The sequence below is a fragment of the Lissotriton helveticus genome, chromosome 9 (genome assembly GCF_964261635.1).
Source record: "Lissotriton helveticus chromosome 9, aLisHel1.1, whole genome shotgun sequence".
Classification (NCBI taxonomy): Eukaryota; Metazoa; Chordata; class Amphibia; order Caudata; family Salamandridae; genus Lissotriton; species Lissotriton helveticus.
The window spans coordinates 691,561,525-691,584,970 of NC_136070.1; the positions used below are offsets into that span (position 1 = coordinate 691,561,525).

Sequence of the window (23,446 nt, forward strand, 5' to 3'; positions counted from 1 at the left end):
TTTATAACCTCAGTCAAAATGAACTTAGCATGACGAACGTAATCACATTTCATTATTCTGTTCTATTAACTGCTTTTTACGTTCCAGGTGACAATTTCGATTATTTTCTTTTTTAAGTGTTGGGGAGTGTTTTTCTTTTAATTATGAAAACTAACTAATCAGCCACTAACATAATATAGATGGATCATTTAAGGACCATTTTTTATCCGACTATTTTATAGAATAAGTTACAAATAATTAATTAGTGCACTTTCAAATAGGTGAGAAATTAGATCTATTTGTCAATAAGACATTACAGTAGCTGTAACCCATTAACCTTTAGCTTCGATTTCTTAAGTGTCTCTTAGGGCACATGCTGAAAATGAGATTTTGAATTTACTCAAATTAGGCAGTCCATGTGTGTCCCAATTAGGCCTCAATTGTACAAACCACTGCACTAAATAACTATCGTTTGCTTTCCATTCCTTAAACTCTATTACCTCAAATTGTGAGTGATCATACAAAATTTGGCCCACTGCGATGATTTACCCTCAATCGCTCGTTCTCTTGTATCGCATCCAACTAAGCCTCTCCGATCAGGCCTTCTTACCCTTTCAAATCACTGTCAGCAGTATCACTTTTTGATCAAATAGTCTTCAGTGTTACTGAAAGTCTTCTAGGCTCTAGATACTAAGTGTTAATTATGGATCCTGTGCTCCACAAATAAGCGCTGCAGCTGGTCTTCTTTGCTACTTGAGTTGGTAACTTATGTTCATGGCTGCTCCAGCCCCTTTGAATCACCGACATTGCCAATCCTGTGATCTGTCCATGTAGATGATACCTCTATTATACATTTAGAGCTTCTCAAAAATAGAAATATGGTGGCAATACCAGAATCTTTATCCTCTCAACCTGTCTCAGTATTGAGTCCTGAGAGTTGTAGACTTTACTCTTCAATCAGTATGTCTGCCAACCTCATCTAAGGCACCAAACCTGTGATTCAGCGTATTTCCCCGGTGCTCCAACTGTTTCATTTCACACTTCACATGTGCATGCTTTGCTATTATGGAAAAAACAATTGCATTTAATGTATTCAGTTTGTTATGCATTCAAGGCATGGGACGAAAAGGTCACGTACCTGTACATGGTAGGAATAGTTTTGTAACTTGAAGACTTTACTGAATTCGCATTATTCAACATCCTCTTAGTTGGGTCCAATATTGTCATTTTTTCCCAGAGGGCACAGAGTAGTATGTGGGTATAGATATGTTACTATGACATCAGACGTACACCCACAATGCCTCAGGGCGTGGTTGCCACCTTCAGATTCATTTTTCTTTCTTGGTGACCTGTACTGTCCTAGGACATTGCACCTTATCCTAGGCATAGCTTTCTCTTAGTGTTTAGAACTCACACTTTTTTGTTTTAGGGAAAAAAGGTTGAATGTAAATCTATAAAATTCTTCAAGCTGCAAAACTACTCTTACAGCTAGGAACCTTTGCATTGTGAAGCGTGAATCTTTTCTAGATTCACATGCTCTGCACGGATAATGTAGCGATGTTACCTCAACTTGGGACGTTGGGTTGAAGTGAGTGTGAGTTAGCAAACAGGTATCTTAAGTCTCACCTGAGGTTCTGAGCCTGAATGTCTAAACAATATTGCTTTGTGAAAGTGTGGACTGATGACCTTGTGACTGCCATACAAATTACATGGGCACATTAGCACCAAAGGCTAGACTGGCTCCTTTTCACCTAGTGGGCTTCTCTAAAAACCCAGCACTATATCACAAATTGTCAATCTGCTAAGCCACTTGCTTTGAACTTAAAAAGACACTGACACAAAATAAGACACTCTCCAAAACTGCCTCAATACACTTACTCTTTCTCCAGCACATACACTTAAAGCTTTAATATAGGTACCAGAGACAAAGCTCTCTTCTGATTGCATAAACTGGGTCAACATAATTTTTAAATTTTTATAAACAAACTTTATTGAGGTTATCCCGCCAATAATAAGTTCCAAGAGCTGTATTATCCATATAAGACAAGACATTGTATTGGCGTACATGTGGAAAATGGCATTTTTATATATTGGTAATGTTAACCAACAGGAAAGAAAAGAAAGAAAAATGGCTGTGAACGCAAAGAGAAAGGAACAATATCTTGGCATTATAAGCCTGTCCCTGAACACTGTCCCCCCCCGGTCACCCTCCTCATCAGCTCAATAGCGGATGTGTAAATGTTGCACTAAGCCTGAAGCAAAACCCCTGGGACAGACAATGTGGGTTGGGAGGTAGGTGGGATCAGGGCAAGACCTCTGCAGTCTGCCCAAAGTTGCCCTATATGTGTATGTTTTTGGGAGCATCCCTGAGCCCTGAAGATCGGCTCCTCTAACCCCATGCTAAAGTCTAGTCCCCTCTTCCAAACACCTAGCAGGGGAAGGGAATGTGCCTTCCAGAAGCGGGCTATATCTCGCTTCGCCAGCATCAGCCCAAAAAATAATAAGTGACCCTTATATTGGTTGCCCCCTAGGTCTTCTGTGATGTGTAGCAATACAAGCCGTGGTGTACTGCGTATTGTCCACCCCAGCACCTCCGACAAGCACCTATGGACGCCTCTCCAAAACCTGTCCAGCCCTGTGCATGTCCATACCATGTTAATGAACGTGGCTTCCTCTACCCCACAATGGAGATACACCAGGAAAACAATGAGATCCGCCCTGTAAAGCCGCACCGGGGTGAAATATGCCCTGTGTAAATATTTTAGCTGTATCTAGCGCAGTTGCATGGCAATGGCGGCCAACCTCTGGGACTCAAGGGCCTCCCTTCAATCGTCGCTGTAGATGGGGCCTATATCTGTCTGCCAGGTCACTCGGAGGGATTCCAGTGTCGACGCACTATGAGTGATTAAGGTTTGGTAAATCTGAGACATTTTATGATATTCCAAGTAGCCCATGAGAAGCTGCCCCTCTAATGGACTGAATTCAGGAAGAGCTCTAAGGTCCCTCAGGTATGGGGCGATGGCAGGGGCGATGCCTCCGCAATACGTAGAGAGAAAGCATGTGTGAAGTGCCAATCTGCCCCCCCCTCCCCTTGATGAACCCACTTAGCATAGAATTAAGCTGTCCACACCAGGACTGCGGTTTGGGATGAGGGTGATTTTGTAGTTGGTACAAAAGCTTGGGAAGGTAAATCATTTTGAATATCGTCGAGCGGCCATATAGAGAGAGAGAGGTAAACCCCTCCTATGACTATCTCCATTGTAACATACCAGAGTTATCTCTTGACTATCAGTTATAAAAACTCCTAGGTATTTTAATCCATCTCGAGTCTGGGTAAGATCCGAGGCCCATTTATAATCACCTGGGGACCCACGGAGTGGCCACAATGTGGATTTGTTTATGAAAAGCTCCGAGGTCTCTCTGAATATCTGCATAATCTGGAGGGCCCGGAGGCCAGATCTAGAGGGATCCGTCAGGAAGAAAAGGACGTTATCTGCATAGAGGGCCAATCGGTCAGACACCCCGTCAGACCACTCAAAGCCTCGGACCTAGGCGTCAATACGGGCCCAAGCTACAAATGATTCGATGGCAAGTGCGAACAGTAATGGGGAGAGATGGCACTCCTATCTGGTGCCCAGGCTAATTGGAAAGAATGCGGATACCCTGCCAGCTATGCGCACGGACGCCGTCAGCTCAAGGTACAGCATACGTATGTATGAAATAAATTTGGGACCAAGTTTGGATGCTCCAAGAGAATGAAAAGATATGTCCAACTGACAAAATCAAAAGATCGATCTATATCAGCCAGTGGGAGGGCTGCAGGGCGGTGAAGAGTGGCACGCTGTGGCATAAACCCTTCTTGGTCCGGGTGGATCAATTCCCGAAGATGGGGCAGTAGTCAGCTAGTGCTTTAGCCAAAAGATTCGCCTCCACATTCAAAAGAGAAATTGGCCTATAAGTGGCAAGAGATTCTGGGCCACGCCCTGGTTTCTGGAACAGGACGATCTTCGAATGTCTCCAATAAGGAGGCATGCATAAGGTCTGAACTGTTTCCTGTATGGCCGCAAGGTAGTGTCTGCCCACCAGGCCCACGCAGGCTTTATAGAATTCACTTGGCAGGTCGTTGGGGCCTGGTGCCTTACCCGAATTTAGGTCAGCCAGTGCGGTGGTCAGTTCTTCTAGTGACAGGGGAGCCTCCAATAATTCTCTGGCCTCCTCAGAAAGAGCCATCGGGGGAAGGTCATCGAAAAATTTCTCAATCTCTGAAGCCGCAAGGACCTTAAGTGCTGAATATAAGGAACGGTAGTAGTCAGCAAAGCTGTTAGTCAGCTCCATGGGATCAGTCATGGGTGTATTATAGGGGATGCGGAGACCTGGGAGTGCAATATATGTTTGTGCTTGTTGACACAGACGAAAAATAGGCTTTCCAGATTTATCCTCCCATTGATAGATTCTACTTTGAATAGCAAGCCACACGCTCTGTGCCTCATCCATCAGCACACCCGGGTACTGCTGCTGGACCAGACGCAGCAGCAGACGCTCCAAAATTATAAGTGGCGCATCTAACTGGATGAGCGACTGCCGCCATGGCATAAGTTCCGTCATACAAAAGCTAATGCCCACCCATGTCAGCGTGGGCTTAATGGCCTTCCAAAAGGTGCAGGCCGAGGATACCGACCCCACGACGTGTGAAATGTATTCCGAAATTATATTGTGTAGATGGTAACGATATTGGGAGTTTTGTAAGAGCCACGTCGAAAGCCACCAGTGAAAAGGGTATCGACTCGGGCCTATCAGGAGATGTATGGCCATGGGGGAGTGATCGGACAGACTTCTAAGAACAGGGTCGGACTAGGAACCAAAACCAGCCCTGGGAAAGTGCTAGCCGGCCCCCCAAGGGGTAGGGGGTGTGGCCGAGCTGTTTACCAGGGCCCGTTTCGGACGATTTTGTTACAGGGACCGATTAAAAACGTCCATGTAACAAAAATGAACCTCAGGGGCCCAGAACCAGCCCCCACCCTGGCGGCCCACCGGGGAAATGCCGGGTGCCCGCTACGGCCAGTCCAGCCCTGTCTAGGAAGGATTGTTGCATTTGGTATTCTGTGAGTGAAAGAGCGTCGGACAGATATATTATCAAGCCTGAAGTATGGATTATGGGTGTAGGAAAAATAAGTGAAACCGGTCTCTGTAGGGTTATGAACTCGCCAGGTATCAACCCACCCCACCATATCTGCCAGAGTCGATAATTTTGAGGAAGAGGATCCGACCGTGGCACCTGCTGGGTGCCATCTATCCACTCGTGGGGACATCACATCATTCCAATCTCCACCTATCACTGCAAGTTTGTCAGGCAGAGTACTCTAAACCTCCACAAATTGATCTATGAAGTTCTGGCCCAGGGGCGCTGGGCATATATACAGGCAAGCAATATTTGTTCGATGGCCACAGTCTTGTGTACAAATAAATAGCGCCCACGGGTATCAATCCATTTTTGTATCAAAGTGAATGCAACGCGGAGGTGTACCAGGATGGCCACCCCCCCTGAAGCCCCTCAGAAATCCAAGGTGGAAAGTATGTGAAAATCCATAGCAAGCGAGACAGAGGGCTTTTGTGCCAAGCATATGTGTTTCTTGAAGAAGAAGAATATCTGCCCCAATATTTTTGGCCTGGTGGAAAACCGCCCCTTGTTTGATCTTGTCATGCAGCCCTCACATATTTGAGCTCACTATGTGTAGTCGGCCTGGGGAGTGTGTTATGAGATTTGCCGTCATTTTATCATAGGAGAGTAATATGTGAGAGCCAAATATCTAGGAGACGGTAAGCGCAGGGACATTGGAGCTATGCAGCCAAAGCAAATTGGAACCAAACAGACCCCAACTCGTAAAACAACCCGACCCCCACCCAACCCACCCCAATACCTCAAAACAGCTCAAGTATCTGTCGCTGGAAGTCTGGCGTCCCACCCCCAACAGGGAGACGAAATGCTTATTTCCCAATGGATCCCCAGGCTCCCTAACATGTCCCGAATCCTATTGGGGGGACTGGAACATCCATACAGGTGGCCCATATTCTTCCTGCTCAACAGTTAGCACACTAGCAAAACGTCAGGTAAACCCCTGCTGGAGAGTAATAATCTATCTTGGGCATTATTATTCCTTTGGGGGCTGAACGCTCTCCCAGTCCTGTTTTTTATTTTTGGATCGCCATGAAGACCTAGACCGCTGGCGTCTTTTGTCTTTGGACTTCGGTTGTATCTTAGTCGAGTCTCCCATCGAGGAATTAGTCTCTCTATGTGGCGGGGTATACAGTTTCACTGTCCGTTGTTCATCAATTCCAATGAAGACCTCCTCCGGGGTCGTCAAAGAGTATGGTGCGGAATGTTAAGAAAACTCTCAGGCGACCCGGGTACAGGAGCATATACAGATTCTTAAGGTCACGGAGGTGCTCACTCTGAAAGGCTTGGCGATCTCCCAGCATATGGGCGTCCCGGCCCAGACGCCACCGCAGAGAATCGCCCCGACAGCCAACAGCATCCTCTAGTTGCTGCCCAGTTCCTTAGCTATGCGTGGGCCACTGCTCCGGCCCCAGACTGGAGGCGCCAGACGGTCGAAGGCCCCACCCAGCTCAATGCTGTCGGCGCCTCCGGGCACCGCACACCACTCCTCAAAGCCAGCCAGTCTATGTTGGGCACCCCCAGGTGCACCACTCAGAATCCCAGAGCCCCCACCGGAGCTCCAAGGCATCCGCGGCCACCTGGGGGAGGCGTCCAGTCACCGCACTTCACTACGCAGGGCAAGCACTCTAGGCACAGAGTCTTCAAGTACGCAGGCCCAGCTCACGTCGGGGCTCCAGTGCACCCACAGAGGACACCTCAGCAACTAAAATCTATAATATATTTAGATCACAATATCTTCATCTAAATACCAAACCTTGCTAAAGCACTCTGCAAGGGAATGATGTTCACACCATAATTAACACAAGCCCTTATCTTAACTTTGGAAGCTGGTGGCAGTAGCCTTGCTCTGGAAAAGTTTCACTCCTGAGGCATGGCTATCAACTAAATGGTGAGGGCAGAAGTAGGAATACTACCAATCAAATGGCGGGAACCCAGCAACCATTCCCTACAGCAGTCCACCAAACACCCACATGATTAGAATCTGATGGCAGTGCTTGCTTGCCAAAATGTTAACATGGTATGCAGGGAGGAACAAGAGCGGAGAGGTGGTATTGAGACCTGCCAGCTTTGAGCTAGCTGTAGCCTGCTGTTGCGCCCTTTGGAGTCTTGTTTTCCAGAAATAACTCCTTCTAGATTGTAGAAAGTTTGGATGATCTGAACTCTCCAACTTGTGATTGTTCCTTTTGGTACATGTAACCAACTCTATGTTGCTGGTGCAAAAGAGTCTAAGAGTTGATTCACTTTCCTGCACTATTTTGTTTCCTGCAGGGAATAGAATATTGCTCTACTGACATCTAGTGTGCGTGGGGCTGTTTCTGCTTGTGTTTTGGATTGTCTGAAGAAAGCTGGGAGTTGCTTTATTAAAATAGTAACTCAATAATACTCTTGGTAGGAAATGTGGTTTGTCTTCAATGCTGCCCTTGTCTTTGTGTATTTGTAGGTACAGCTCTTGTACTGTGAGTACCTGTAACTCACTGACCGCACAGTGATGAGGTGATTTCAGGAACAATACTTTAATTGTTAAGAATTTGAGTCCTACTTTGTGCATTGATCTAAATGGTGCCATTATTATTTGTGTCAGTACCAGGTTAAGGTTCCAGAGTGGTAGGAGTGCTGACTTTGGTAGTGCAAGTCTTTTTACCCCTTCAAGGAGTCTCTAAATGGCTAGTATGATAGAGACACTTTTCCCTGTGGAGCCTCTCGTGTATGCAACTATGATTGTTAATTGTACTTTGATGAACGTATACAAAAGCTTCCCAACCGTGAGGTGCATTAGGGACCAATTATAGTGGCATTTCCTGTGATACTGTGCGTCAGACTCTGTTTTCCACACTAGCGTATGCATCTGTCCGCTTTGGCTGGGTAGTATGTGTGTGTGTTGTTGATCTTCCGGCCTCTCTTAGTACTTTAATGCATCATTGAGGTAGGCCCTGATGCCCGAATTCCAAGTTCACACGAGCCTTGCTGCTATACTGAAATCAGCTGTCTCTGGGTGACATACGTGTACCTTCTTGTACTGTAAGAAAGTCTTTCAAGACAGGTAGGTTCATAACCCTGCCTCATGCTGTTCTCCACGAGATCTGAAAACCATGTTTGTCTGGCCCAAAGTGTTACAAGAGGTACTAGTGGGATGTATAGAAAAGTGGATGCAAAAAAATCTTTGATCAATTTAACAAAAAACTAAAGTATATAAAAAAGCGATGGTTGGAAGCTTGAATTTTTCTCAGCTCATAGTAATTACTCAAGGACGCATCCCAATCCATCGTTATTTTGCACACAATGCCACCTCATTTAGGACCCAGCTATGTGCAAATCAGTCTTGACCCTGCTCCAATGGGAACATTAACATACAAAAGAACGATGGAGTGGGATGCAGCCTGAGTAATTACCAGTGGCTGAGATTATTTCAAGCATTTATCCATCAACTTTTGTCACACTTCAATTTAAGGATAGGGCATTCTTTTGGGACAGGTAGTGTGGATACCTGGACACTAAGTCTAGGCTTTTTGTGTTAGCATGCACAAACCTGTATATTTGAGGTGAGCCCCATTTTGTGTACTATCTGTTTTAGCTCTCTCGTGTGAGAAACTTGGTCTACTTAGCCTGTATGCCTAGCAGGTGCATTGCTGTCAGAGTTATAGGTCTTTGTATGGACTATTTGCATATTTCTTGTGCTGGTTTATGTAAGACACCTGATCTTGCATTCCCTGACCTTATTTGTTAAGGTAGAAAATCGTTGTCGTATTTTCTTTCAGATTGGAAATGCAGTGTCCTCCCTTTTATATCCATGTGAAAGGCTTTTAATGCCAGATAGACTGTCTTCAGTTCTAGTACATTTATATTATTGACTGCCTCCGGAAGATTACACCGGTCTCCGATGTCCGGGTTTCCATATGCGCGGCAGCGCAGCGTAATCCAAGTGGGATTAATTAGTTGTGATGGCCAATTAGAGTTGTAGTTGCATGAAGGGCCTACCAATTGTTACATTTTCTTCATCCCATCTTTGCATCTCCCTCTGTACTTTTTTCACTGTTTAAGACCATTCTGGGATAGATGTCATGTGGAGCCTGGCGAATGAGATTACTTAGATACATGCTCCAATCATCCATAGTCACTGTTCTCACTGACTGAAACTGTTCCCTCTGGTAAAGACGAGCTTGCTCTTTCAATGCTAAAACTCTCTCCCATACAGGGAAGGCTCTCTTCTTGTTTGATTTCAGTGTCACCTCCAGGAGGACCTTTTCTCTCAGGGGTAGGGAGGAGATTTCTCCCAAGTTTTAGTGGGAAACCAGTTTGTGTAACGTTTTTTATTGCTGTATGCATACTGCCTCCTCAGTTATGATTTCCCAAATGGAAGCACTTTGAACCGAGATCAGGATTTGGAAGTAGTCTTTCTTAAAATCTATGCTTGTCATGTAGTCTGCTTTCTTCAGCATATCAATGACTCCCTGCAGTGTGGCCATCTTGAACATGTGTCTTTGAATGAACCTCCTAAGGAATCGGGAGGTCTACAGGAGGCTGCAGGGCCCAGTCCAGTTTTGGGTCAAGGAAGTAAACAGAGTACACTTCTTGATTTTGCTCCTTTGTTGGATCTTTCTCTAAGACTAATTTTTTATTAATTCTTTTATTACAGCAATCCGAATTTCTGTCTCTTGTACACCCTTTCAATTGGTTATACGTTTAGCAGAATAGCCTGTAGCTGAGGTATGATGGTTTGCCCTCAACAGTGTCTGTGTTTTTTTGCTTTGCCCTTAGCATCGGCTGCTGGGTGTTTTGGCATTGAAGGGTATTTTGTTGTCTTTGAGTCTAAAACCTTTAGCTCGGTCCCACTGTCACTTTGTGGCATTGTGTACATTTGTTTTTTCAGTAGCTCTAATTCACTTGGTACCCCCCACACTCCGAGTTGTATATTCTCTAACAAAGCGGTTGATGCCCAAAAGAAAAAAAACGGGATTCATGGGGTCTCTTCTGTGACTTTTCTCTCTTCTGTGTTTCTCTTATAGCTATCTTTTTGGTGTTCTTTATTTCCTTTTCAGAGTCTTCCTTCAATTCTTGCACAACAGTCAATTAGTCGCCATGAACTGTTGAGCTGAACTAAACAATGGGAAAATGGATCTGAAAATGGCAATGATGCACTGGGGTACTGTGGGCACACGTCTGACATCATAGGTGGATGGGTGTCCCCATCCACCCCAAAAGAAACAAGCATTTGCAATGCAATAGGTCTCGTATTAGGAACGTTAGAGCTATTGGTATTGTAAATGACACATTTTTTATTTAGGTTTTGTTTTTGAAAATAGCGAAATTAATAGCTTTGTCATTTACAATGCCAATAGTTATAACTCTCGCAAATGTGACACCTATAGCATTTGTAATGCAATATGTGTTGTATTTACGTGATTTACATGTATTGATATTACAAATAACAATGTTTTTTTTTTTTTTTTAAATAATTAATACTTAAATAAAAGTTATTGTAATTTATAATGGCAATAGCTTAAACTTTTGTAAATAACATTTGTGAAGATTATGTTCAGTGTATTTTATTGTGGCGAAAATCCAAGAACATATGTCAAATATTAACATCTTTTTGTTACATTTGTAATAAAGCTTGAAACATTGAGATAACATATTTGAACCAGTTGTTGTTGAATGGTTGCACAGATTGATGCTGTGGTGGAGCTCAGTGATGTTGTGGTGCCACAGAGTGATGCTGTGGTGGTGCTGAGTGATGCTGTATGCTATTCTATGTTTTGTTTTGCTATCCTATGTTTTGTTTTGTTATGCTATGCTATGCTGTTTTGTTATGCTATGCTATGTTTTGCTATGCTATGTTTTGCAATGCTATGCTATGTTATGCTATGTTTTGCTCTGCTTTGTTTTGCTATGCTATGTTTTGTTGTGTTGTGTTTTATTATGCTATGCTTTGTTTTGCTATGCTATGTTTTGTTGTGTTGGTATGCTATGCTGTGTTTTGCTATGCTATTATGTTTTGTTATGTTTTGTTCAGCCATGCTATGTTTGTTTTTGTTAAGCTATGCTGTTTGTTGTGTTTTGTTATGCTATGTTTTGTTATGTTATGCTATGTTTTGTTATGTTATGCTATGTTTTGTTATGCTATGCTATGTTTTGTTTTGCTATCCTATGCTTTGTTTTGTTATGCTATGCTAGGTTTAGTTTTGCTATCCTATGCTTTGTTTTGTTATGCTATGTTTTGTTGTGTTTTGTTATGCTATGCTATGTTTTGTTGTGTTTTGCTAGGCTATGCTTTATGCTATGCTATGTTTTGTTATGCTATGCTATGTTTTGCTCTGCTATGCTTTGTTATGCTATGTTTTTTATGCTATGCTATGCTTTGTTGTGTTTTATTATGCTATGCTTTGTTTTGTTATGCTATGCTATGTTTTGCTGTGTTTGGTATGCTATGCTGTGTTTTGCTATGCTATTATATGTTTTGTTAAGCCATGCTATGTTTTGTTGTGTTTTGTTAAGCTATGCTGTTTTGTTGTGTTTTGTTATGCTATGTGTTGTTGTATTTTGTTATGCTGTTTTGTTATGCCATGTTTTGTTATGCTATGCTATGTTTTGTTATGCTATGCTTTGTTATGCTATGCTTTGTTATGCTATATTATGTTTTGTTGTGTTTTGCTATGTTATGTTTTTTATGCTATGCTGTTTTGCTCTGCTATGCTTTGTTATGCTCTGCTATGTTTTGTTGTGTTTTATTATGCTATGCTATGTTTTGTTATGCTATGTTTTGTTATGCTATGCTAAGCTTTGTTTTGTTATGCTATGTTGTGTTTTGTTATGCTATGTTGTGTTTTGTTATGCTATGTTGTGTTTTGTTATGCTATGTTGTGTTTTGTTATGCTATGCTATGTTGTGTTTTGTTATGCTATGCTATGTTGTGTTTTGTTATGCTATGCTATGTTTTGCTATGCTATATTTTGTTATGTATGCTATGTTTTGTTATGCTATGGTTTGTTGTGTTTTGCTATGCTATGGTTTGTTGTGTTTTGCTATGTTATGCTATGCTTTGTTTTGTTATGCTATGTTTTGTTATGCTATGTTTTGTTATGCTATGCTTTGTTATGCTATGCTTTGTTATGCTATGCTTTGTTATGCTATGCTTTGTTATGCTATGCTTTGTTATGCTATGTTTTGTTATGCTATGCTAAGCTTTGTTTTGTTATGCTATGTTGTGTTTTGTTATGCTATGCTATGCTTTGTTGTTTTGTTATGCTTTGTTGTGTTTTGTTATGCTATGCTATGTTTTGTTATGTATGCTATGGTTTGTTGTGTTTTGCTATGTTTTGTTATGCTATGTTTTGTTATGCTATGTTTTGTTATGCTATGTTTTGTTATGCTATGTTTTGTTATGTTTTGCTATGTTTTGTTTTGCTATGCTATGCTTTGTTATACTATTCTATGTTTTGTTTTGCTATGCTTTGTTTTGTTATGCTATGTTTTGTTATGCTATGGTATGTTTTCTTGTGTTTTGTTATGCTATGCTTTGTTAAGCTATGCTATGTTTTGTTGTGTTTTGTTATGCTATGTTTTGTTGTGTTTTGCTAGGCTATGCTTTGTTTTGCTATGCTATGTTTTGTTATGCTATGCTATGTTTTGCTCTGCTATGCTTTGTTATGCTATGCTATGTTTTGTTATGCTATGCTATGTTTTGTTTTGCTATCCTATGCTTTGTTTTGTTATGCTATGCTTTGTTTTGTTATGCTATGCTATGTTTTGTTTTGTTGTGTTTTGTTATGCTATGCTATGTTTTGTTGTGTTTTGCTAGGCTATTCTTTGTTATGCTATGCTTTGTTATGCTATGCTATGTTTTGTTATGCTATGCTAGGTTTTGATCTGCTATGCTTTGTTATGGTATGCTATGTTATGTTTTATTATGCTATGCTTTGTTTTTTTATGCTATGTTTTGTTATGCTATGCTTTGTTATGCTATGCTTTGTTTTGCTATGCTAGGTTTTGTTATGCTATGCTGGTGAGGGTGTGTGAGGGTGAGTGAGGGTGTGTGATGTTAGGGGGTGTGAGGGTGAGGGTGTGTGAGGGTGAGAGGGTCGTGAGGGTGAGTGAGGGTGTGTGAGGGTGAGGGGGTGAGGGTGTTTGGGGGTGAGTGGGTGTGTGAGGGGGTGTGAAGGTGAGTGAGGGGGTGTGAGGGGGGTGTGAGGGTGAGTGAGGGTGAGGGGGTGTGAGGGTGAGGGTGTGTGAGGGTGAGGGGTGTGAGGGTAAGGGGTATGAGGGTGAGGGGCGTGAGGGGTGTGAGGGTGAGGGGGGTGAGGGGTGTGAGGGTGAGGAGGTGTGAGGGTGAGGAGGTGTGAGGGTGAGTGGGTGTGTGAGGGGGTGTGAAGGTGTGAGGGGGTGTGAAGGTGTGTGAGGGTGGGTGAGGGTGAGTGAGGGTGGGTGAGGGTGGGTGAGGGTGAGAGGGTGTGTGAGGGGGTGTGAGGGTGAGTGAGGGTGTGTGAGGGTGAGTGAGGGTGTGTGAGGGTGAGGGGGTGAGGGTGAGGGGGGTGAGGTGGAGTGAGGGTGAGGGTGTGAGGGTGACTGAGGGTGAGGGTGTGAGGGTAAGGGTTTGTGAGGGTGAGGGGGGTGAGGGGGTGTGAGGGTGGGTGAGGGTGAGAGGGTGAGGGTGGGTGAGGGTGAGAGGGTTGTGAGGGGGTGAGGGTGTGAGGGTGAGTGAGGGTGTGTGAGGATGAGGGGGTGAGGGTGAGTGAGGGTGTGAGAGTGAGGGTGAGGGGTGTGAGGGTGAGGGGGTGTGAGGGTGAGGGGGTATGAGGGTGGGTGAGGGTGAGTGAGGGTGAGAGTATGTGATGGTGAGGAGGTGGGTGGGTGAGGGGGTGTGAGGGTGAGGGGTGTGAGGGGTGTGAGGGTGAGGGGGTGTGAGGGTGACGATGAGTGGGTGTGTGAGGGGGTGTGAGGGTGAGGGTGAGTGAGGGGGTGTGAGGGTGAGGGTGTGTGAGGGGGTGTGAGGGTGAGGGGGTGAGGGGGTGTGAGGGTGAGGGTGTGTGAGGGTGTGAGGGTGTGTGAGGGTGAGGGTGCGTGAGGGTGAGGGGGTGAGGGTGGGTGAGGGTAAGGGTGTGTGAGGGTGAGTGGGTGTGTGAGGGGGTGTGAAGGTGTGTGAGGGTGGGTGAGGGGTGTGAGGGTGAGTGAGGGGGTGTGAGGGTGAGTGAGGGTGAGTGAGGGTGTGTGAGGGTGTGTGAGGGTGTGTGAGGGTGTGTGAGGGTGAGTGAGGGGGTGTGAGGGTGATGGTGTGAGGGTGACAGGGTGTGTCAGGGTGAGGGTAAGGGTGTGTGAGGGTGAGGGGGTGAGGGTGAGGGGGTGTGAGGGTGAGAGGGTTGTGAGGGGTGTGAGGGTGAGTGAGGGTGTGTGAGGATGAGGGGGTGAGGGGGTGAGGGTGAGTGAGGGTGTGAGGGGGTGAGGGTGAGTGAGGGTGAGTGAGGGTGAGGGGGGGTGAGGGGGTGACACTCTGTGCACACGCCTAGGTGCCTCGAAGCGAGCAGCAGCACAGTGCCTGGTGACTTTCCTTGATGGCGGCAGTGTGTTTGTAAGCTGGCAGGGCACACTGCACTTGATTACTGCCTCTAGGCGCGGTCTAGTGTGTGTTGCGGCTTCCAATGCACACTGAGGTAGTGACGCTTTGTGCAGCGCCGAGAGTGCATCTGCCATTACTGCAAGGCGCTGTCCATACCACGGGGCCTGCGTGAGGGTGCTACGAAGGCAGGACTGTCACTGATGTCAGCACAGCGCTCTCTGCTGCTGCCAGGCACTTTATCGCACATGACCTCCACTCTGCTTCTCTCCAAAAGTCATACCATGTTCTTTAAACGCTAAGACACGATGGATCCATCCTCGCACACAGCAAGAGTTGACCAGTGTGCTCTGACTTGGTCCTCGCAGCACTAGAGCCTCGCAGCCCAATTCAGAGTTTGATGGAAGCGGGTCATGTGCCAAGCCGCAGCGAATGGCCCTCTGTGCGCTATAATAGAGCGAACGGGACGTCCGTCGCAGCTTGGCAGATGTCCCGCCCGTGCTTTCTATGGTCTCGTGAAGTTTATACCAGAGAGGAAAGAAACAGCCGAACCTTCGTTGTCTGCAAGAATCCAATGTACAGGTGACTGGTGGGACGGCGCCTGCAGGGACATGTTTTATTGTGTTCACAGCGCCGCCAAATACCATCACAGTAATTAACATGCATCAAATTGGAAGTCACCCATATGTGATACGGTTATTTAGAAGGCCACATGTTACTTTTAATAGGTTGGTGACTGCAGCAAACCGAATACATGTTATTACTTACTACAAGCCACATGGACAACGATAGGGGAGATGGGGGCCCCCGCATTTGATAAAAGCAGGCGCTGCGCTGAAAACTGAAGCGCGGCGCCCTTGTAAGTTTAATGACGAGCACTAAAAGCGCCGGCCTTCTGAAGCTGCTGTAGAGGACAACAGCACAAGGGGAATGGGCGGGGTTGGATTGTATGTTCAGGACGTTTAGTTTCTTTTATATTATGCATGTCAGCAGAACAGAATTTAAATAAGCGAACCTTATGAACGTGGCCCGGATTGAAAGCAGCCCTCGCACATAATATTAACACGGAGGAGGCGCTGCTGCATGAGGTTTATCATGGGTCTGGGAAAGGGGTCTCTGTATGTGTGAGGAAGCCTGAAGAGGAGACGGAGGGAGGGAACTAGGGTGAGAGGTGACTGAGGAGAAAACGTCAGTACGGGGAAGCTAGTCAGATAAGGGGGAGGAGGTGAGGAAGAGAGGAGAGAGGGAGGCGGCCGGGAGAGATTGGGAAGGAGGATATTGGGAAGGAGAGGGTGAGAGCCCGGAGCTGCTGGAAGTGTATGAGCGGACGGCAGCATGCTGATCGGGGCTCTGAGAAATAAGGTGCCTGGGCCGGTGGGTGCTGGGGGAGGGGAGAGGAGGGGCGAGGGCTGCCAGGGAAGACCAGGAGAGGAGGAATAGGATTAATTCCCCCACAGATGGCAAGCTGCCATTCACGAGTCTCTAGCGCACAGTTGTGTACCTAAAAAAGCCTTTGATGCAGCAGGGGGCGGAGAGCAAGGGGGCGGAGCGGGAAGAGCTGCTGGCGTGGGAGGGTGATTGATGGGCGGGGGGGGGGGGAAGCAGATCCCTTTGAAGCTGCTGCCTGCTTGTGGGGACTGGGAGGAAGGGTGACGATATGGGAGGAGAGATGCTGGCCTGAGTCAGAGCGCACCATATAGAGAGGGAGGGGGGTGGGCCGAGTGCAGGAGAAATGCTGCTGGCATGGGGAAGGCTCGGGCAAGCTCGTGCACGAGGAGCTTGTCACGTGACTCGCTTCTCGTGAACTATTGATAATCCGGATCATAAAAAGTCAGCTTTGTGGATGGACGACATTAGGTCTCGCTACGAGACCTAAAAATAAAACGGGAAAATCTGGTCAATTCCGGACCAAACGACTAGATGGCAGAATAATGCAATAATGCACAGCAAGTGAATCCAGAAAAAAAGATTCACATCACAAAAGTCTAACTATGCTCTAAACCACAAGCACTGGGCAGTGTGCAGGTGATGCAGGCTTGGATCCAGGGCCGGCGCTAGGCATGGGCAGTATGGGCAGCCGCCCAGGGCCTCGCGCTCAGGTGAGAGGCAGGGGGCCCCCGCAGGGGGCCTCCCCCTTCACTGTGAAATGAATTACTTTAACAGATTGCCCCCCTGCTCCACCATGGTCCCCTCCCCAAACAATTACAATATACAACAGAGATGTCTGGTGTCAACCACGTGGTGGCATTCCTGGGGGTGCAGGGGTTGGGGGGAGGGACAAACAGAGTGGGGAAGTCAAAGCGGCAGGGCCAGCAATTAGGGCTCAGAGTGTCAGGGGCGAGGCAACACCTCTCTTAAGTACCAGCCATTCCCTGTCTGCATTTTGTTGCTAGGTGACAGAAGGCCCCTTTGTTTCCAGGACCAGCCGGACACAGGTATGGAGCAGTGGGTGAGGGGAGGAGGGAGCAGCCAGATCAACTGGTGCTGGGGCAGTGTTTTAAGAAAGGCCTTGTTACTGCTTTGAAGGCCCAGGGGAGGGGGCCCCCTTTCCCTGGGCCTCGAAGCACTAGAGCAAGCTGCAAGGTCCAGGTGTGGGGCCCCCTTTCCCTGGGCCTCTAAGCACTGTAGAAATCTGCAAGGTCAGGGTGTGGGGGCCCCCTTCCCAGTAGCCAGTACTCCCTCTTTCTTTTCCTTTCCTTTATTTGTTCCCCTGTGAAATGAATACAAAAAAGAAAAACTTTTTTGCTGGAAAGGTCATCTTGTTTGTGACATTTTTCACTTCCAAAGTGCAGCCTTGGGAAAGAGAGAAATAAAAAATTCAAAATGTAAAAAAGAACTAAAGCAAGACAGAGTGGGTCAAAAGGGGCCAGATTGATGTTATTCACACCCAAAAACACATTAGTGCCACTACACAGAGTTTACCAGTGAAGCGCTACTTTTGTTTTCTTGTCTTTCTCTAAACAGCATTGTTTTCCCCGGGTGGGGAAGTGCACCATTTCTGGATGTACTGCAATACCTGCTTGATGGGCGGACTGGAAAATAAAGTGCATACCGCTGCTCTGTATTCACAAATGAGGTCTTTTTAAACCATATTGCTTTCGTTTTGTAAGGATATATTCAATGGGCATTGAAGCAGGTCCGTTCCGGCCCTGTAGTCATGGCCTTAACTTTTCATGCAAAGGCACTCATTCATTTCTGAATAAGTGCAAAAGCGTTAAGGTAACCATGTTGTTCCTGCTTACATTTCACATGCTTTAATTAACCTTACATTCCTTATGAGTGTTTGCTTTTTCCAGCATGTTGTCACTTTTTTTTTTTAAGGCAGCATATTGCTCTTCTCTAGTGCGTAATTTGAAATGAGTGGCCTCTAGGTGTTTGTAGCGGGGCACAATTGGGTTGTAGTTGAAGGCAGTGCGAGTTTCTCTCAGTGGGGTAGTATGGTGTTCAGTGGGGAGAGGATGTGGCACTATGGTCAGAGCTGCCGAATTTGGAACTGGGGAGTCAGGTTCAGCCTTCATGACCAGTCCACCAGACCAATCTCCCTGAGGGAGCATATTTCCATGCTAGACCTTGGAAGGACCCGCAAGACCTTAGAAGCCCTGGTGTCTTAGCATCGGCAGGTGAACCCTAGCAGTGGCAAGTGTGGGTTAACCTTGAAGGCCTGTCTACCACAATCCCTATTGAAGCCCACCGCAAATCTTTTGGGCAGGCCTACGAAGCAGCACACCTTAGAGCAACAGTGACTCTGTCATTGAGGTCACAGGACCCTTGAGCAGAGAGGCTCTAGAGCGGTGCAAACAGTGAGATCGCATTGAGCGCTGACTTAGGGTCATGTTTGCGAGTATATTATGTTTCTAAAAGCATTTGCTGCCTCCTTCCTGGCCTCCAGGAATTTTCGGCAACAATAAAAATGTCATGAAACTCCGATGATCAATGTTCTTCCTAGAGAGAGATGGAGGTTTGTGAAGTGGAAGTTTTGACTCATGGAAAGGTAGCGCAGAGGGTTAATGTGCTCGCTGCAAAGAACATGTCCCATGCAGATCACTAAATCCACATAATGTAAATAGGCCAGTGGATTACTGCTTTTGTCAGAGAGATCCTATTGGTACTTGCAGTTTATAAGTCAAAATCCTAACATAGAACAATGAGCTATTAACTGTCATCTAAGAGCTGCATGCCAACTGCAAGGTATAATTTACATAGTTATAGTTTTTCCCCCAGTCTTTGATTAACATAATGTTGCGAAAAGGGTTCACTTGAACAGAAATCAATTCTGGTTATTAAAGAGAACTTCCAACCATAGTATTACGTTCTAAATTCAGAGTTTGTGTTTCTCCAGATCAATCACTATTAAACTATACTGCCTACTAGTACGATTGTCATGTGACTCCTAGTCCTTTGTCTTATGTAAAATTACCTATTGTGATTTCCACACGTATTATTGATTATCTCTGTGTAATGTGTGATATAAAGTTCTCTGACACTCTAAACTGGTATCAGTGGTGCTGTTTATCAAATTAAATGCATCTGATAGAAAGTGTAGTTATGGAGACTTGAGGGGCCCTGTTAAAGGGTGGTAGTGAGGGAATCCGTGGCAGAGCAAGTCATTGGGGGCACCAACATTGTCGCACAGGGCTCCACCAGTGCTAAATCTGGCCACATCTACTTCCTACAGTTCTAACACCAAATCAAAAGCGTTGATTTGACAACCCCTTGAATCTGTAGCATACCTTCAAGTCAATGTATGATTTAGCAGTGGTCTCGGTTGTTCTAAGACTGTTTTTGTTTAAGTAAAATCTGTATTTGTTTGCAACCGTGTCTTGTAATTTTGCACTATATGTGTTGTGTTTTTGCACTTAACATAATTCTGGTGAGTAAAGAGCACACACACAAAAAAGATTGTCCTACGTCTCTTAGCATGGGAGTGTGGGATTCTGGTGAGAGGACTTACGTTAAAACAAATTACGTAATGTCATCCTAAGGTAGCACAATAATGGCACAGAAAGATAAGTTTTGAAATGTGCAATTATATCCATGGTGTTAGAGGTTTTCTCTTGTGTAATTGAATGATCCCGCCCCTCATTACCTCAACAGGATCTCCCCCCTTTATGAGGCAGAACTGGAAATTGTATCATGCACTCATCTGGAAACAATCTGTTAACGAGGAGTAAATAATATACATCTTTGTGAGACCTGCACCTAGCTTTTCCATCTAATGAGACAAATGTAATCCATTTAACAGTTTTAAAATATATGGACTTATTTCGTTTGTATATTTATCTTTTTGTCCATGTTACCAATATCCACGTTAGGTCTCTTCAGGGATGCCAAATAAGATCAATAGTCCTGCGATGTCACTTTCTATGATGTCACTTCTTGTGATATTACCAAGGGCGGCTCCTTCACTAGGGCGGAGGAGCGACGCCCCACTACTTTCTCGCAAAAGCAGAAACACAAAATGCTAAAACGACCATTTTATGTTTCTGCTTCTAGCACTGCGAGAAAGCAGAAGTGTTTCGTTGGGGGCAGGCAGGTCTGTTTTAGGGGAGGGGAGGATTGCCTTGCCAACTACTAAGGGTGCTGACTGTTCGGCCAAACCAGTCTTGCGCACTTTGGCCATTCTCTATGTAGGCTGCAATGCAGCCTACATGGGGAAGATGGCCTCCCCAAAGGCGCCTGGCTGGTCGGCGTCCTGATCAATCACAACGCTGCATTGCACCATTATGATTGGCTTAGGGGAGGGTAGGGAGGCTGCCTGCTTCCTGTTCTCCCCCCCCTTCCGAACTCCCGCGAGATCCTCCACCCGCGAGTCATGCCAGCTGCGACTGGAAGATACATGCAAATTAGTGGGGCCTCACATCTTCTCTTTCGCACGGGGCCCCAGGAGTTCTAGGACCGGCCCTGCTTGGATCCATCATGTGCCTCACTTCTCTGGCTGCCAAGCGTTGTGTGGACAAAAACGTTTCCCACTCTCTCCAAGTGCTTTAAGATGTATCTTTCTCAAAATTATTTGCAATAATTACTCATTTGATATAAGATTGCTGTGCCACTGAACAGAGGTTATACCTACCTCAAGCTCCGGCTGCCTGGGCCCCCAGCCTAAATTGTAGTCTTGTTATTCTTTTGATTCTGTAGATCAACATGCCAGAGTATTAGTGCAAATCCTGTTATCAGCTAACCTGCTGAAAAACTCAGGCCCGCTTTTAGAACGCCTCATCATGGCAGGGTGAAAATCGAGCAATTTAAAGGTCTGCAGGGCGATTCAAAAAGCCACAAAGGATACCCCAGAATCAACACCTTCCCAGCGAAAGAACCTACTGTGGCTGTCCGTTCTACCACCAGCACATTTTCAGCCAGGAGACAACAGCATGCGGGGACAGGAGCTCCCAAAAGCCTGAGTTTGCCTCCGAACAAGGGTCTATAAACCTTTACCCAAACAGCTAAAAGAGTTCAGGAAAGGTTTTGGTAAGCATGTCTGCACCCTAGCTCAAATTGGTAATTGTTCAAGTTCCTCACTCTGCACCAGGTTAGGCAGAGAAAGGGAAACAACATCATAACAATCTGCTGGCCAAGCCTCTCCTGTTTTATCAGTTTGTTAATTATTTCAGAAACTATATTTGATTGATTAAGTAAAATAATAACATACTAACTGGCTATTACCTACTAACACACTATTTCTAGCCATTTATAGACTTATCTTAACCAACTACATATTAACAGTGTGCCTAAACAGTTATTATAGCCATGATTTAACAAACAATTTTTAACCAATTTTCTGACCAACTAGTGTCATACAATGTCAGGTTGTAGCTATTTACCAATAAAATTCAGCTATTAAAAGTCTTAATTATTGCAGTAACATTTTGCAGTGTTGAACAGCCTGAAGGTCATCCGTGCTCTCCAGATTGAAAGTTCTTTGAGGGTTTTCAGTACGAACATAATATGGATGGGATGAATCTGAAGAGTTTAATTAATCACCAGTCAAGTCACTGGAACCCTGATAACTTGAAACACAAAGCACTCACCTTGGCATGCTGGAGGTTCTCTACCACTTTCTTCATGAGGGGGGAATAGTCACCTCGATTCACTGTAAACTGTTTCCCTTCAAAATCAAAGCACAAAAGTTTGCTGGACATTTCTTTTTCTACGGGGGAATCTGGGTGAAGAAGAAAACACAAATTCTTGTGAAAAGGTGAAACTGGCCACCTTCAGAAAAGTATATATCAAGTGCACAGAAAATGTAAATTTATTAAGGAGAGTGTGATACCCAGATGCAGGTGCTTCCAGCACAGCCCAATCCTCTTGTTAGGAAGTCCAAAGTTATACAATAATATAAGTATACATAAGGTACATTGGTGTGGAAGTATTAGTAAAAAATAACTGCATCGGGATTCAGGTATTCTTAACCCTTGTTCTTCTTCTCTCACGATTGGTTAGTAATTGACCGCATTGCAAGCAGTAATGTAAAAAGCTTATAAGAAATGCTGTCACTTTTAAACTTTCACTAGTAACACCACAGCAGATCCCAATCTGGTCACACCCATTCATATGTGTCAATAAGTGTCTCAGACCAGTTACACAACTTTTGTTTAAACATTGCATGGCTGAAGCCCTGCATATGCTTACTGAGTGAATGGCGGAGCTCGTCTTCTAAAAGACGGTGATCAATTATTAAGTGAACCACAGTCACCAGGGTTGTCATAATTTCTTGCTCTTCGGTCCTGGTACACCTCCTTCCCAAATGGTAAAGCCTCATATTTAAATCCCAGAAAAAACTGGGAGAGGTGAAACATATCTTGTGCCTTGCTTCAAGCACAAAGACTGCTTAGATCATTCTTGCTGAAAAGTAGATCTTTTCAAGCCCACATAATAAAAAGTGGCTCTACATCTTGGAAAAGTCCATGTCACCGCCTTTCCTCTGGTGGAATGACCATGCAGCGTTTTAGGAGAATAAACAATTAATTTAAAAGAAATTACTGATGCAATTCAGTCCTGATCTGACAGCATAAGCATTAGCTACTTTGTTCCAATGTGCACGTCTACCATAATGAACAATATTTTATCTGAAAACTTAAAGAAAATAATTTTTAACCTCTGGAGACATCCAGGTTTTAGAAGTATTTCAACAGGATGAGAAACACATGGTCTTGATTCTGGATTATAGCCTAAACTGAGAATAATGTAAATAGTCCCACAAAATTAGCAAACCAGTCTCTTCTTAGGTTAACTTTTCCAGTGAGAAAACCTGGACTTACCTCTATTAGCTACTTTACAAAAAATAGGCTTTTCTTCAGAAAAATTAAGTAAAGGACTTTTAAAAAGCATCAAACTTTAAAGTCGAGGACAAATCTGTAAAATGTCCAAACCAATTTAAGAACACAAAGAAAATGTTAACTAACAAAACAGGACCATAATGGCAAAAAGTTGGATAAGTTGGATCAGGAAGGAGAGGTAAATGTCAAAAACCCACAGACTATACAAGCCATCATTAGGAAGGTGCATTACCAAAATCGACCACCAAAAGCTAGTTGTTCTGATAGAGCAAAATTTCGCATATTACGCGACTTGCTTGAAATCAAGAACCTCGAATAACTTATAACCCTATAACTGAACCTGTACGTCTTACTAATTTCCCTTTATTCTGAAATTTGGGTGTCCTAGTGATGCTTGCCTATGTGTTTACTAATTCAATAACCCTTGTTCCTAAAAATGGCCAATGCTTAGCGGATTTTCTTTCTGCGCATGCG

The 23,446-nt window shown here is 44.8% G+C and overlaps 1 protein-coding gene across 2 annotated transcripts in view; it reads right to left on the reverse strand.

The window, feature by feature from the left end:
* DPP3 (dipeptidyl peptidase 3) overlaps nt 1-23,446 on the reverse strand; it is a 468,907-nt gene that overhangs the window by 201,196 nt on the left and 244,265 nt on the right. For both annotated transcript variants that reach the window (XM_078660787.1, XM_078660788.1), the window contains exon 7: nt 21,725-21,855. In XM_078660787.1, the coding sequence (XP_078516913.1) occupies nt 21,725-21,855 (131 nt within the window). The remainder of the gene's footprint in view (nt 1-21,724; nt 21,856-23,446) is intronic.